The sequence below is a fragment of the Python bivittatus genome, unplaced genomic scaffold (assembly GCF_059951505.1).
Source record: "Python bivittatus isolate LINGU-HERP-01145 unplaced genomic scaffold, Pbiv_v1 ctg000700_np1212, whole genome shotgun sequence".
NCBI classification, from domain to species: Eukaryota; Metazoa; Chordata; class Lepidosauria; order Squamata; family Pythonidae; genus Python; species Python bivittatus.
Window position 1 is genome coordinate 34,750,454 of NW_028277098.1, and position 13,685 is coordinate 34,764,138.

Consider the following 13,685-nt stretch of genomic DNA (forward strand, 5'->3'; position numbering starts at 1 on the left):
GGGCAGATTTATGACATCCCTGCCCTCCATCAGCCAGGTCTCAGTGTTATATGCCAACCCTGCCCATTCATCCACCATTAGATCATAGATGGACACACTCTTATTACAGACAGACCTGGCATTAACTAACACCAACTTGAGGCCAGGTACCCCGATAATCTGGCCAGCATGTCCCAGGTAGAGACAGCTGAAATGGAAAAAGGGGTTGCCAACAAATTGAAGGTCTCTCTTCCCCTGAAATGGCTTAATTGGTGTGTCCCACTATACGTCTCCTGACCAACAAAGCGGAGATATTGCCACCAAAATCCCCCTACTTCACAGCCTCATGTCCTCAATCCTATGTACTATGGGAGCTAATACACTTCTTTCCTCTCCCCCACCCCCCACCCTTCCACTCAACAGTCTGGCCATATGCCACTCATGTATACCCCAATATGCAAGAGGTGCAACCACTCAACCTCCCCCCCCCTTCAATCATAAAACCAAACAATATAGAAATTACAAAAAAGGAAGAAGGAAAAAAATAACTACCAATCAAACAGAATACAGTGCCAGGAGACACTTTCAGTCTTCCCAAACACCACAGCCCCTCCCCAGCCAACACTGTCACTGCTGGCCAGGCTTTCCTCACCCTCCCAGTCTCTTACATGGGGGCACCCTAGTCCAGGTAGCCTAAGTTGATTTACCTCCCATGGCTGCCAAACAGGAAGTAGAAAATAGGGAGAGCTCTGCAGGAACACCCCAGCCATGGGTGTCACAAGGGTTTGTCTCAAGCAAAAATCTACCGCTCCAAGTGCCAAACACTGAGTCTGAGGGGAGCAAGCTCAAGCCCCCCACCCCCACCCACTACCCCTTTCTGGTGAGCTGAATTGCCCAGATGTAACAAATTAGACAAGAAAAGAGCTTGCAACTAATAAGTGGAACATTTGCAGAACACAGACACATTTTCATATGGATAATGCTGCCCTAAGAATGAGAAATTAAAGACAAAATTCAATATTTTGAATCTATTCAGATAATCAGTGTCCCCAATATTCTGCAGTGCAAGTAAACTTGCAACTAACTTGCATTACTGAAGGAAGTGTGCTTGATTCAAGCTGTAGTGTCATTTGTTGGATCATCTACTTTTAGTCCTGAAAAAGAAGAAATACTAAGCCCTGAAAATGGTAAAATCCTGCTTACCACTCTCCATGGTGAGATATGCAATAAAGCTACAAAGAAGTGAGCTCATGGAAAACAGAGAACAATAGAAAACATATTTTTAAATGGATGAGGTATTATTAAGCTACATGGAATTGGAAATTGATCAATTGCAGATCTTCAAGCCAACACACAAGAAAGTTATAGAGATCTTCTGAGCAGCAGAATACCTAATCCACCCAGTGAGTGTTAATCCCCGTAAGTGGGATTAAAGTAAACAGTAAAGTGTTTTCAAAACAAGCTCATAGCCTCAAGCAAAGCCTGATAAAGGACACTGGGTTCACCCAAAAATCCACAATCTAGAGATTTGGAAGAGAAAAATCCGAAAAGTGCACAAATTTGAGTGAAGAAAGAATCAGGGCTGGCTGTGGATCCAAAATAGTGAAGGGCATTATTTTGATATACAATTTTATATTTTATATATACACAATTTTATATATGCTTCACACAATGTTTAACCATACCTGTAACAGTGCACTCTATTTTATTTCTAAAGGGTTAACTTGCTTTTGCTTTGTAAAGAGCACTGGTTTCTTTTCCCCCCCCCAATTATCTCTTTGCTGAATGCCAGATTGTCTTCGAAGAAACAATTAGATGAATACAAGTTGTTTGTTTTACCAAGCTTTTGCAACAGTCGTGGGGCCCTGCATTCCAGAGAGAGAGATAAGAAAAATCTTGTATGCCATTCTCTTGGTAACCAGAAGAATAAGTTACATTTAAGTTTACCTTCCTAAGAACCACCTTTCACTTGCTCAGACCGTCCCAAAAATCCCTTGTATGGGTGTGAGGGGATGTACTATCTGATTACAGATTTACATGTCTATAAAGTCTCTGATGTTTGTGTTGTAAGGTGTGATTTCATCAACCTCTCTTCTGAATGTGTTGATTGGGGTCACCCAGCTGTGTCTTGATCAAAATACATCTGTTATCTTAAAGAAGCCTCGTCTCAAGTCTTTTTATTTGGCTTTATTGAGACTTGGGAAATAAAAGGTGCCATACATTTTTGGCGAGCCAGCCAGGAGTCCCGAAGGCAGGGATTCCTTGGGGAGGCTGCTTTAAGCCCCCCTCATTGCCTTCACAACAGCGGACGGGGAAAATCGACGGAGACCATCCATCAATGTCAAGCGCGCGCCTGGAAAGTTTTCCAGTGACCTTGTGCTGATCGCCGTCGGCAGACTCCGCTCCTGCTGGGCCTGAATGCTCCAAAATTGAGGCTTCTCCCTTCCGTTGTATAAAGACGGATTGGGAAGGGTGAGTATGCTTTTATTAGGTGGGGAGTGGTGCCTTGTGAGTGCGTGAATGAGACATGGGAAACTTCTGTTAGAGATCTGCCCATGAAGTGAGTGTGTGAGGATCTTAGTGCGGTTCCTCTTATTACCCATGTGAGGCGATAGAGGCCACGACGATCCGCGTGGTTGATTTGTGTGTGTGTTGGAATATATTGTCCTAGAGGAGGATTCCAAGGTAGGAGGGTGCACTATTAGATGGAAAAGGATTTCACATTAGGGAGGGTACTCTGGCCAGACCCCGAGCTGATTGAAGGAAAAATCAGCCCGAGAAATTCCTAGAAATCCCGAGCTGAGGCCCTGCGTCGAGGGAAAGACGAACAGGGAGTAGGCAGCCCGAGAAATTTTCCTGTGCCTCTCAAAGAATCCCGAGTCGACGGAAAGACCCGAGAAATCCTCTAGGCAGCACGCACCATAACTCACAGCAATAGAAGGCTTAAAAATAAAAAAAAAAAAAAGAGGAAAAAGGAAAAAGAAAAGAAAAAGAAGAAAATCCACTAGGTGGCACTATGGGGAACAGCAACAGCCGCCTGAGTGAAACAGCAAGGAAGGAAGCCGCGGCAGAAAGCTTTATGCCGGCAAAAAGCCCTACGCCGCTGCAGCGTGTTCTTAAGCACTGGGACATTTTAAAACCCAGAGTTGCAATGAAATTGAGTTTTAAAAAGAATAAACTAAAAACTTTTTGTGAACTCGTTTGGCCACATTATTATATTGGCCCAAATGTAGGATTTTGGCCACCAGAAGGTACTGTTGATGGAGAGTTCATAAATATTTTTGCCAGCTTTTTGGCTTCAAGTGGCAGAATTGAGGAAGAGATATATGCTAAATTTTTCTTTAACCTCTTCCTTCGCCCAGACCTTCAAGTTCTATGTGGGCTGAAAACCAACCCTGTAAAACTTTTTTCCCTGCAGCCGAGAGCTGAGCAGGACACAGAAACAAAGCTAAAGCACAAAACGGAGGAGGAGGAGGAGGAATTTCCCCCCCCTTATTGTACTCCAACGGCCCCTCCTCCGCTTCCTGCATCAGCTCCTCAGGCATCTCCATTGCCAGCCCCCACGGGCTCTGCTGCTGCAGCAACCCCCGCAGCTGGGACTGCCCCCCCACTGCCTTTAACCTCTGCAGCTGCTTTTCAGCCAGCTTCTCAAGAATTTTTAGTGGCAGCTTCACAGTCACCAACGGCTGTGAGTAGCCCTTCACATACCAGGACAGGACTTGTTTACAACACGGACTCTCCTGATATTTTTGTTGCTCCACTACGGGGGCAGGACCCTAATCTCCTTGCCCCTCTTAGACAAGTACCAATGGGCAACCAATTGGCTTTTATTCACACTCCTTTCACTACCAGTGATTTATTTAACTGGAGAGAAGGATTGCCTCCTTATCGTGAGTCTCCACAGCAATATGTGGATCTTGTTCAACGCATCATTTGTACTCAAGAAGGGCCTTCGGCTGCTTCATCAGAGTCGCCTGAGTGCTATAGAAGCCCTAAGTGTGCCAACAAACATCAAACAACTCCAAACATTTCTAGGCATAACTGGATATGCAAGACTTTGGATCCCTGGGTATTCCCTCCTTGCCAAGCCTCTGTACCAACTCACACAGAAAAATATGGCTTGGGAATGGACTGGAGAACATCAATCTGCTTGGCAGGAATTAAAGGACTCTCTTGCTAGAGCTACAGCCCTTGCTCTTCCTGATCAGTCTAAAGGCTTTGATTTATTTGTCACTGAGAAGCAAGGATGTGCACTAGGAGTCCTTACCCAGAAATTAGGCCCGGAAAAGGTTCCTGTTGCTTATCTATCCAAAACTCTGGATGCTGTGGTAAAAGGTTGGCCTGCTTGCCTTCGCTCAATTGCAGCTACAGCGCTTTTAATTCAAGAGACAGAAAAGATTTCTTTAGGAGCAACAGTTGATGTATATACACCCCACTCTGTACAGACATTACTGGAACAAAAACTTCCTGCATGGGCCACTTCAGCCCGATTGACTAAATATGCCAGCTTAATTTTGGAAAATGATTCAGTTAAACTGTTTCGCTGTGAGCAGCTCAATCCAGCCACCCTCCTGCCTCGACCATCAGAGGAGGTTAGCTCATTGGAAGGCCCCCATGACTGCCATCAGGTTTTAGAGATTATTGTTGGAATTCGCCCTGACCTCCAAGTTGAACCTTTTAACTTGGCAGAATGTCAGTTTTGGACTGATGGTTCTTCCTTTATTGAAAATGGGGTCCGCCAGACAGGTTTGGCTGTGGTCACCACTGATGGACCTATTTTGTTACGTAAGCTGCCCTCTCACTGGTCAGCACAGGCAGCTGAGCTGTTAGCCCTTATAGAAGCCTGTTATCTTGCCAAAGGGCAGACAGCCAATATTTTCACTGACAGCAGATACGCCTTTTTAGCTGCACACACACATGCAGCTCTCTGGAAAGCCCGGGGCTATGTGGGGGCAGATGGAAAAGCTCTGAAGATGAAACCACTGCTTGAAGAACTAGCTATGGCTGTGCGTTTGCCTACTCAATTAGCTATAGTTCATTGCAGAGGTCACCAGACTGATCGAGGTGAAATCTCCCGAGGCAATCGTGCTGCTGATTATTGGGCCAAACAAGCTGCTCGTAAGGGTGATGTCATGCCTGCAGAAATTCACCAGCTTTTACCCCTCATTCCTATAGAGCCTGATCACCCACTACCCCCTCTTTATGATCAAAGAGATCATCTTGATCCACAAGGAAAGTGGAAGGATGGATGGTGGATTGTTAACAATCGTGTTCAGTTACCTCTTCAAATCCTATGGATGGTTGTCAAAAGAAGTCATGCTATGGCCCATTGTGGCCCCAAACCTCTTTTCAAGTGGCTTTCTCAAAGATACAGTAACAAGAAGCTGAGGCACCTCTGCCAAACAGCTGTGGCTCAATGTGCTATCTGCCACAGAAATAATCCAAGGAGTGGTAAATCTACTCCTTCAGGCCACCTTCGTACTGCTCAATACCCAGGAGAAGCCTGGCAAGTGGATTTTACTGAGCTTCCCAAAAGGGACCCAAAAATCATCTTTTGGTCTTTGTAGATTTGTTCTCTGGATGGCCTGAAGCCTTTCCTGCCTCATCTCAACGTGCAGGAGAAGTGGTCAAGGCCCTGGTGGAACACATCATCCCAAGATTCTCGGTCCCTAAAGGGTTAGAGTCAGATAATGGGAGACACTTTACTTCTGATGTCACTCAACAAGTTAGCAAATTCTTGGACATTCCTTGGCATCTACATTCCAGTTATCGGCCCCAGGCTTCAGCCAAAGTGGAACGTATGAACCGCTCTTTAAAGACTCAGCTTGCAAAGCTCTGTCAAGAAACCCAGCTCCCCTGGCCAAAGATGCTGCCCCTTGCTTTAACACGTATTAGGGCCATGCCCAGAGGGCCACTGATGTTGTCACCTTTTGAAATGCTTTATGGGAGACCGTTTGTATCTCATGAAGTGCTAACTGCATGGACAGGTGAAAAGAACATTTCTCAATATTTGCAGAAGCTGGCGCACGTCCTATCTTTTATTTCACTACAGGTTCGAGACGCCTTGCCAGTTGCTCCTGATGTACCACCCATCGCCCAGCCAGGCCAGTGGGTCAGAGTGAAGGAGCTGTTCCCATCTTGCACTGATCCAAAGTGGTCCGAGCCGAAGCAAGTACTCCTGAGCACGCCCACTGCTGTAAAAGTTGAAGGCATCAAAGCTTGGGTGCATGGATCCAGGATCAAGCAGGTGAAGGAACCCCCAGATATCTGGCAAGTTTCCTCAGTTGATGGACTTAAACTAAAATTGCAGCGCTCTCTAGCTTCACCAGCAGATCTTTTCAAGGACTAATTAGGTCCACCGGTAGAGGCCTAATTCAGGAACAGAAGATTTGAAACCATAGACTTTACCAGCCACACAAACCCCTAGATGTGCTGGCTTGGTCACAACCCAAGTTGTGAAACTGACTACATAAGAAGCATCTTATGTTCAAAAGCAAAGGGAGGAAATGAAGGGCATTATTTTGATATACAATTTTATATTTTATATATACACAATTTTATATATGCTTCACACAATGTTTAACCATACCTGTAACAGTGCACTCTATTTTATTTCTAAAGGGTTAACTTGCTTTTGCTTTGTAAAGAGCACTGGTTTCTTCTCCCCCCCCCAATTATCTCTTTGCTGAATGCCAGATTGTCTTCGAAGAAACAATTAGATGAATACAAGTTGTTTGTTTTACCAAGCTTTTGCAACAGTCGTGGGGCCCTGCATTCCAGAGAGAGAGATAAGAAAAATCTTGTATGCCATTCTCTTGGTAACCAGAAGAATAAGTTACATTTAAGTTTACCTTCCTAAGAACCACCTTTCACTTGCTCAGACCGTCCCAAAAATCCCTTGTATGGGTGTGAGGGGATGTACTATCTGATTACAGATTTACATGTCTATAAAGTCTCTGATGTTTGTGTTGTAAGGTGTGATTTCATCAACCTCTCTTCTGAATGTGTTGATTGGGGTCACCCAGCTGTGTCTTGATCAAAATACATCTGTTATCTTAAAGAAGCCTCGTCTCAAGTCTTTTTATTTGGCTTTATTGAGACTTGGGAAATAAAAGGTGCCATACAATAGCATCAGTATAGGCCCAGTGCAAATCAGATGACCAATCCCCCATCAACCAGGCCTAGCCTTAAGAGCAACCTATTCCTGCTGTGCCTCACTTTCTGCCAGCACAGTGGAGTCAGTAGCAGTCCAAAGATGCCAAGCTGACACAACCGAGCCAATAATGGTGGTCAAAGTCTGTCGGAGCTGCACACCATTGAGCCCGACTGTCAGGTAGAATATGGTGGCCATCTAATAAGCCACTATTCAAAAGTGCATGGCAAGGCAGATGCATTGGGATGAATGCCAGCAGCAACACCCAACAGCCCACGAGCACCACGAGGGTAGCTCATCACCCTGGCGGTAGTGCCAGCCACCACAACTGCTGGAGAACTCAGAGCCTGCACCCCCAAGCCTGAACCGAAATGTCCAGAGCAGCCTTGGCGTGGCATTTCAGGCAAATTAACTGTTTCTTTCTCCTTTCCCTTCATCCTTATGTTTTCACTTTTAAGCATAACTCGTAAAGCTTGAGTAAGCTTAAAAGTGTCGGAAAATATGGGGTTTCAACCAAGCCTGTCTCACACGAGCACAAAGTTGCGGCCTAGCTTTGCTGCTTTGTGTGGGAGAGGCTTGGAGCCCGCCTTTTTTCCTGTTTCCCTCATTTTCCTTCTTTTCTCCTCATGGCTCTCCATGAGGTAGGAATGAATCCTCTCTCCACCTCAGGGTTTTTGTAGTAACATTTAACAAAAAGATGTATGAACTTTATAAAAAACAAGGTGGATTTGATGTTTTGTGAGAAGACTGATTTTGCTTGGATTGCTTCAAATTTAAGACACTTGAGAGGCAGTTTGAATATTTTGAAAATGCTCTATGCTTTGGATTCATGCCTGGAACTTTCACACAGTAGTAATGTTTTTATTTGTTCAAACTTTTAGTTAGATTCTGAACTATGGTTTATGTTTTTAAATTAGCCTTTCAAAAAAGTTTAAGAAAACTATAGAAACATGTAAATCAAATACTATAATTAATTTTGTTTAAAAAAGCTATTTTATTTGTTGAAAACAATAATATGTCACATTTCATCAGATAGATGTCAGAGAGCTTAGAGAGTGACCTTCAGACTGGACTACTACAACATGCTGTACATGGGGCTCCCCTTGAAGAGTATTTGTAAACTTCAGCTAGCGCAGAATGTGGCAGTGCAAGCAGTTAATGGGGATGGTTATTTGGCACATGTGACACCGCTCTGCAAGCTGCATTGGCTTCCAGTATGCTTCCAGGTACAATTCAAATTGCTAGTAGTCACCTTTAAGTCCCTTCACGGCTTGGGACTGGGTTATTTACAGGACCACCCCTCCCCAGCTTTCTGTCTTCCTACCCAATCCAGCAGGAGGGGCACATTCTAGGTGCTGTTGGTTGAGCAATGTCAGCTGATGGGGCCCAGGGGGAGAGCCTTTTCTGCTGTGGTGCCCACCCTTTGGAACAACATCCCTCCAGAGATCAGATTAGCCCTGACTCTGCAGGACTTTTGCAAGGCCTTGAAAACTTGGTTTTATGCTTGGACCTGGGGCCCTGGGTATGTGATGGAGCCCATCTCCTGGTCATGTTAATGGTGGTTTTTATGATTCCCAGCTGCTGTCTTTTTTTTTTTTAATTGTGTGTTTTATCTATTTTATTGTAAGCCACCCAGTCATATATGTCAGGCATATAGATCAACTAAACAAATAAATAGGCATTTTAAAATCACCTTTTTATTATTTTGACATGATCATTATACAAAAATGGCATTATAAAATCACCTTTTTATCATAACATGATTATACAAAAATGGGTCAAAAGAAGCTGCATATTTAAGAATTTAAAAAGCTAACTATAAATATTACTTGCCAAAAATTCTGATGATCAAGCCTGTAATTGAACTGAGTTTATTCCTTCTGAATAAACTTGCTTTGCATTTCCCTGATGCCCAAAATATATTAAATTAGGATTTAACCTGTTTGGAAAAAGCATTCCATAATTATGTGGTAATGATAATGCCAGGATGTACCTGGCACTATTAATAATCTTTATCTAGCTTGGGTATTTTATTTATAATGTTTAACTATACTGAAACTATAATTGATAAAAATTTGACAGTTGTCCCAATAACATTTCATGTTTAGCAATGAAGCATAGTTAATTAAACAATGTGTTTAAGGAATCTTGATTACCTAATTTATACATTTCAATCTATTTTGCTTCACCTGACCCCAGCCTTGTAAACAGATGTCAGGATAAAGATGAAATTTACACATGAAACACAGAATAGTGTTATGAACATACATTTAAGAGTACAATACAACTTTATTGCCTATTTATAATGAACAAACTTGTAAGGAGTAAGTTTGTTGTCAGAGGTAACTTTTTCTTTGTAAAAGTTTTAAGTAGTTTTCAATCAAATTCCTAATTAATAACTTCCATTTCCCACTTGAATTAAAAAACTGAAAACATAATATGGAGCAAAGAAAATTTCCTCCTTTGTGTTTTTATAGATTTGAAATATTTCATTAATGTTTTCATCAAAAGCATAGTTTATCTGCATTTTTTTGCATTATTAATGTTATGCTACAATAACAGTCTTAATGCAGTTTCATTATTTCTACTTCAATGAAACACAAAAATATGCATAGTACTTGCTTCTGGGGTTTGGAAACCTTGAAAGCAATTAGCCCTCATTGAATTAAAATATGGGGAAAAGTATGATTTTTCAACACTTTTATATAAAAGATTTCTCTTTCAGTTTCTGCAGATTGATTTCTTCATAAAGTTGCTGCCTGAACTTCAGCATATCTTCCACATCTTTGTAGCAAAGCATTTCTTCAATAGACAACAGCTTAAAACCATCTAGCTTAAATGGGGACTTATTTTTTATTGAGTTTAAAATTCCTAATGACACTTTCACTGAATCACTTAAATGGGGGCACACAGGGAAGATTCTAACTGTCCATAAACTTAGACATGACTTGTTCCCGGAAAAGAGCTCATCTGAAATTCTCAAGCCCCAGAGCTCTAAGCATTGTATAAGACCAATGCCAAAAAAACTTAATAGGTGTATATCTGCAAGATTTGCCACATTCTTTTTCAAGTTATCTTCTATGCCTAACACCATGCTCACATACCTTAATTCTCCATCAATTGTTATGCTCAGGGTTGTCATGAAAGTATTTGGTGGTATGTCTGCTTTTGTGTCAATGGAACAGCCACTGATGATACTATGAGTTCCCACTGAAACCTCAGATCCCAATCTACAATATTCAACTAGTGAACCAGGTGCAACAAAACACTTTGAATTGAGCATACTGTGAATGATACATGCTGATTTACCCAAATCTTCTGCAGTGTTTGAACAGATGCTAAAAACATTTGGTAGCAGACCCATCTCCAATTTCATCTTTCTATCAGAAGTGAAATGAAACAAACACTCACGAGTAGTCCCAATATGATAGAATTTGGAGTTATTTAAGAGTATAACATTGAGAGGCAAACCTTTTAGTACAGTAAATATCTTCTCCCTTATTTCTATTAGACCTGATTCTTTTGCAACTTTTTCAACTTTTGCATAATCTTTTGTTGCTCCAGACCCTAATGCCTGCATAAAATCACCATATGCATCTATTTCATAGCAAAGTACGCCTATCTGTTTATAAAATGCTAGCAGTAGTTTTGCAGTGGTGTGATCAATGTAAAATAAGCTATCTGTATATACAAACTCAGATTCCACAAGTGAATCTCCTAGTTCTCCAGAAGATGATCCCTGATAATTACTCCTTTTAAAAACTGCTCCAGATTGATACATTTTTTCAATGCTAGGCTTATGCAGAAAAAGATGACAAGATCTGTATTCAAGTTCTTTTTCTGTCAGATGTAACGGAGGCTCCAATATAAATACTCCATGAGTTGTACCAATGGTCAAACTGGAAGGATGAGCTAATGCAGTAAATCCAGGCTGATCAAACCTTAGGACTTCTGTTGCATCAATATTATAAAGTTCAATATCATCTGCACATGTAATCAAAACACCTGGATTCATATAAGCAGGAAAATCAATGTACATTGCTAATTTCAAATCAAGCATTTGGTAAATTGGATCCCCATAAGGCAAAGCTGTGAATATTTTTCCCAGGGCACTGGCACTCGGTAAACGTTGACTATAACCACCTTTATAAAAACACAAAAATTAAAGATTATTTAATATAAATAAAACTTGCATGTGTTCATATTCATATACAGCCAGATTCTAAAGAATTTTACTCAAGGCTGATTCTTATAATATCTTGTGTAAATATTTTAATCTGATGTATGAAACAGATTTGTGAAAATACACACACTTATTCATAACTTCCTCTGATAACCCTTAGAATATTCACTATCTGAAACCCAGGTTGTAGTGGATTTTAGTTTTATAAATATCCCAAAAGCTTAGAGCAGGTTATAATATTTTTTTAAAAAACATGTAAATATTTACAAAACAAGTAAAAGCTTAGATTTAAATTCTGATAGCTGTCCTCAATTTATACAACCGTATTGAAATGACAGGATTCTTAATTATTCCTTAGTTTTACATAAATGTTACTTTTGGATGCTGCACAAAAAGCAAACTAGCACACTGCATACTTTAAGATAGTCATTGCTTCAATTGTTTCTGTAAAATACAGGGTTAGTCCAATGCTATGCAAATGCTCTTTGCTTCATGCAACGGAACTGCCATTTTTTCCTTTTCTCTGCAAATCCTTACCATTTGTTTCAGAGTGTCCCCCATACCTTCTAAAACAGATTTGGGAATGATGGGGGGCAGAGCAGGAGGGTAGATATAACCAGTAGTAATGTCTGTGCAATTGTTTAGAGGAGACTATCAGGCCCAACCCAAGGAAAGTGAACAGAGATGCATTGACCTGGAGAATTTTCTAAATAAAACCACCTTAATTGGACAGTCTACAGAGTCTACAGAACATTTCAGCAAAACAATTTTTAAAAATTGTATATGCTAAAAATAAATCTGCTATTTATATAAAGTTGTAGAATAAAAGAGTTAAAATAATTATAAAAATGGCAAAGAAAGAAAGATTGTGAGCACATTGGTATGGGCGGAAACTTAACTCAAAGCTTTCCTGGTTAACACTAGCAGTTTGTACTGAACTCAGAAACACATTTGTATCTAGCGCAGGTGATGCTGTTTAACTCCCACCAACACCTGGATGGCTTCATTGTGCATGAACTGGTGTTGCTGAATTCTCTTTAAATGCTACCTCACATAGAGAGCCTAATGCATTACCAAGACACATTCAGGCTTCTTCAGACAGGTTACAGCTAATATACATGTTAAACTGGTGAAAGGTACTCCTGCATCCTGCATTTCCATTATGAAAACTCGGGAAGAACTCTCAATCTATGCAATTCACTTATTTGCTGTAAACCTTCATTTAAAATGGTTGTTTTCCTATCTTCAGTACTTCTACATTGTCTGGAGGAAGTTACAGATTGTCTGTCTACTTCTACTTCCAAACATCAGTTTAAGAAATCAAAGAAAATCATCATATTCTAATGCATGGTAACACTAAAATGGCTGCTTTCTAGTGAGTTGCAAAATCATCATGCCAAAAATCATAAAGAATTTCTGAATTCAATACTGTATACCAATATCATACATTATCCTTTCCAGCTTTAGGTGAATATAAATAACTGAATTTCTGTGGGTCATTAATACTATTATTTGTTCTACAATCCTTCCTTTCTCTAAGGAATTTTGAGCAGAATTTGAACCATATTTTCTTGTTATGATTTAACCCTAAATATGCCTATCTGACTTTGAGTATAATTTTGTAGTGGAAAGAAACCCAATTCATCTTCACTTCAGGGAAAAAACAAACAGACATGCACCCTACATAATGTAAGAGAAGTATAATTTGATGGATAAAAATTACCAGAATGAATTAATATGATAGTGAGAGTATCCCATTTATCTCCATAATGCTCTTCTATGCACCGAAGGGCATGAAGTGTTGATCCACCATTTCCTACAAAATATTTCAATACATAAATTTAGGAATAACAAAAGACTTAATATATCAGGGATATTCATTTGCAGTATGAAACCACTTAACAGGGTTCATTTATAATCAATTGATACATCTATCTTTTCAAAGACATGCTACTTCAAATCACACAAAACCATAACATTTACTAAGTAAACTTGGATCAGTTGTCATCAGCCTAGACTACTTCATAAAATTATGAAGATAACATTGGTGAAAACATGTACAAGTGGTATGCAAATATTTAAATATAGGATAAATGATCACATATGTACATTTGGGCTCTATTTTTGCTAAAGGATTATCTGATTTTGACCTGCCTTCTCTACTGACTTAAAGGATAAAAGTAGTTGAAGAATGTATACATTTAACTTCATAACCTATATTCAATGCCAGACCAAAGGTAAACCTGATATAGGAGCATTTACATAAGAATTAATACTTCATTTTATTCCCTAAAATTGATACTTTTATTACCTCTGAAATCTTGAATCTCATCAAACATTGACTACTTGCATTTTCACAGTGGCCATGGA

At 40.4% G+C, this 13,685-nt stretch overlaps 1 protein-coding gene and 1 long non-coding RNA gene across 3 annotated transcripts in view; one reads left to right on the forward strand and one right to left on the reverse strand.

Annotated features, from left to right (window-relative positions):
* The window catches only part of LOC103062694 (serine/threonine-protein kinase TNNI3K), a 234,248-nt gene that overhangs the window by 216,916 nt on the left and 3,647 nt on the right, over nt 1-13,685 (reverse strand). Inside the window, exons 3-4 of one of the 2 annotated variants that reach the window (XM_007426496.4) lie at nt 13,039-13,131; nt 8,245-11,275 (exon numbers count right to left, since the gene is read on the reverse strand). In XM_007426496.4, the coding sequence (XP_007426558.1) occupies nt 9,834-11,275; nt 13,039-13,131 (1,535 nt within the window). In that variant the 3' untranslated portion in view covers nt 8,245-9,833. Of the gene's footprint in view, nt 1-8,244; nt 11,276-13,038; nt 13,132-13,685 lie in introns of those variants that run through there. The other variant, XM_088154191.1, reaches the window with a different exon arrangement.
* Nucleotides 1,756-7,042, forward strand: LOC148214169 (uncharacterized). Its single transcript, XR_015798421.1, has 2 exons — nt 1,756-2,451; nt 6,032-7,042. It is a non-coding gene; the product is annotated as an uncharacterized LOC148214169 (long non-coding RNA).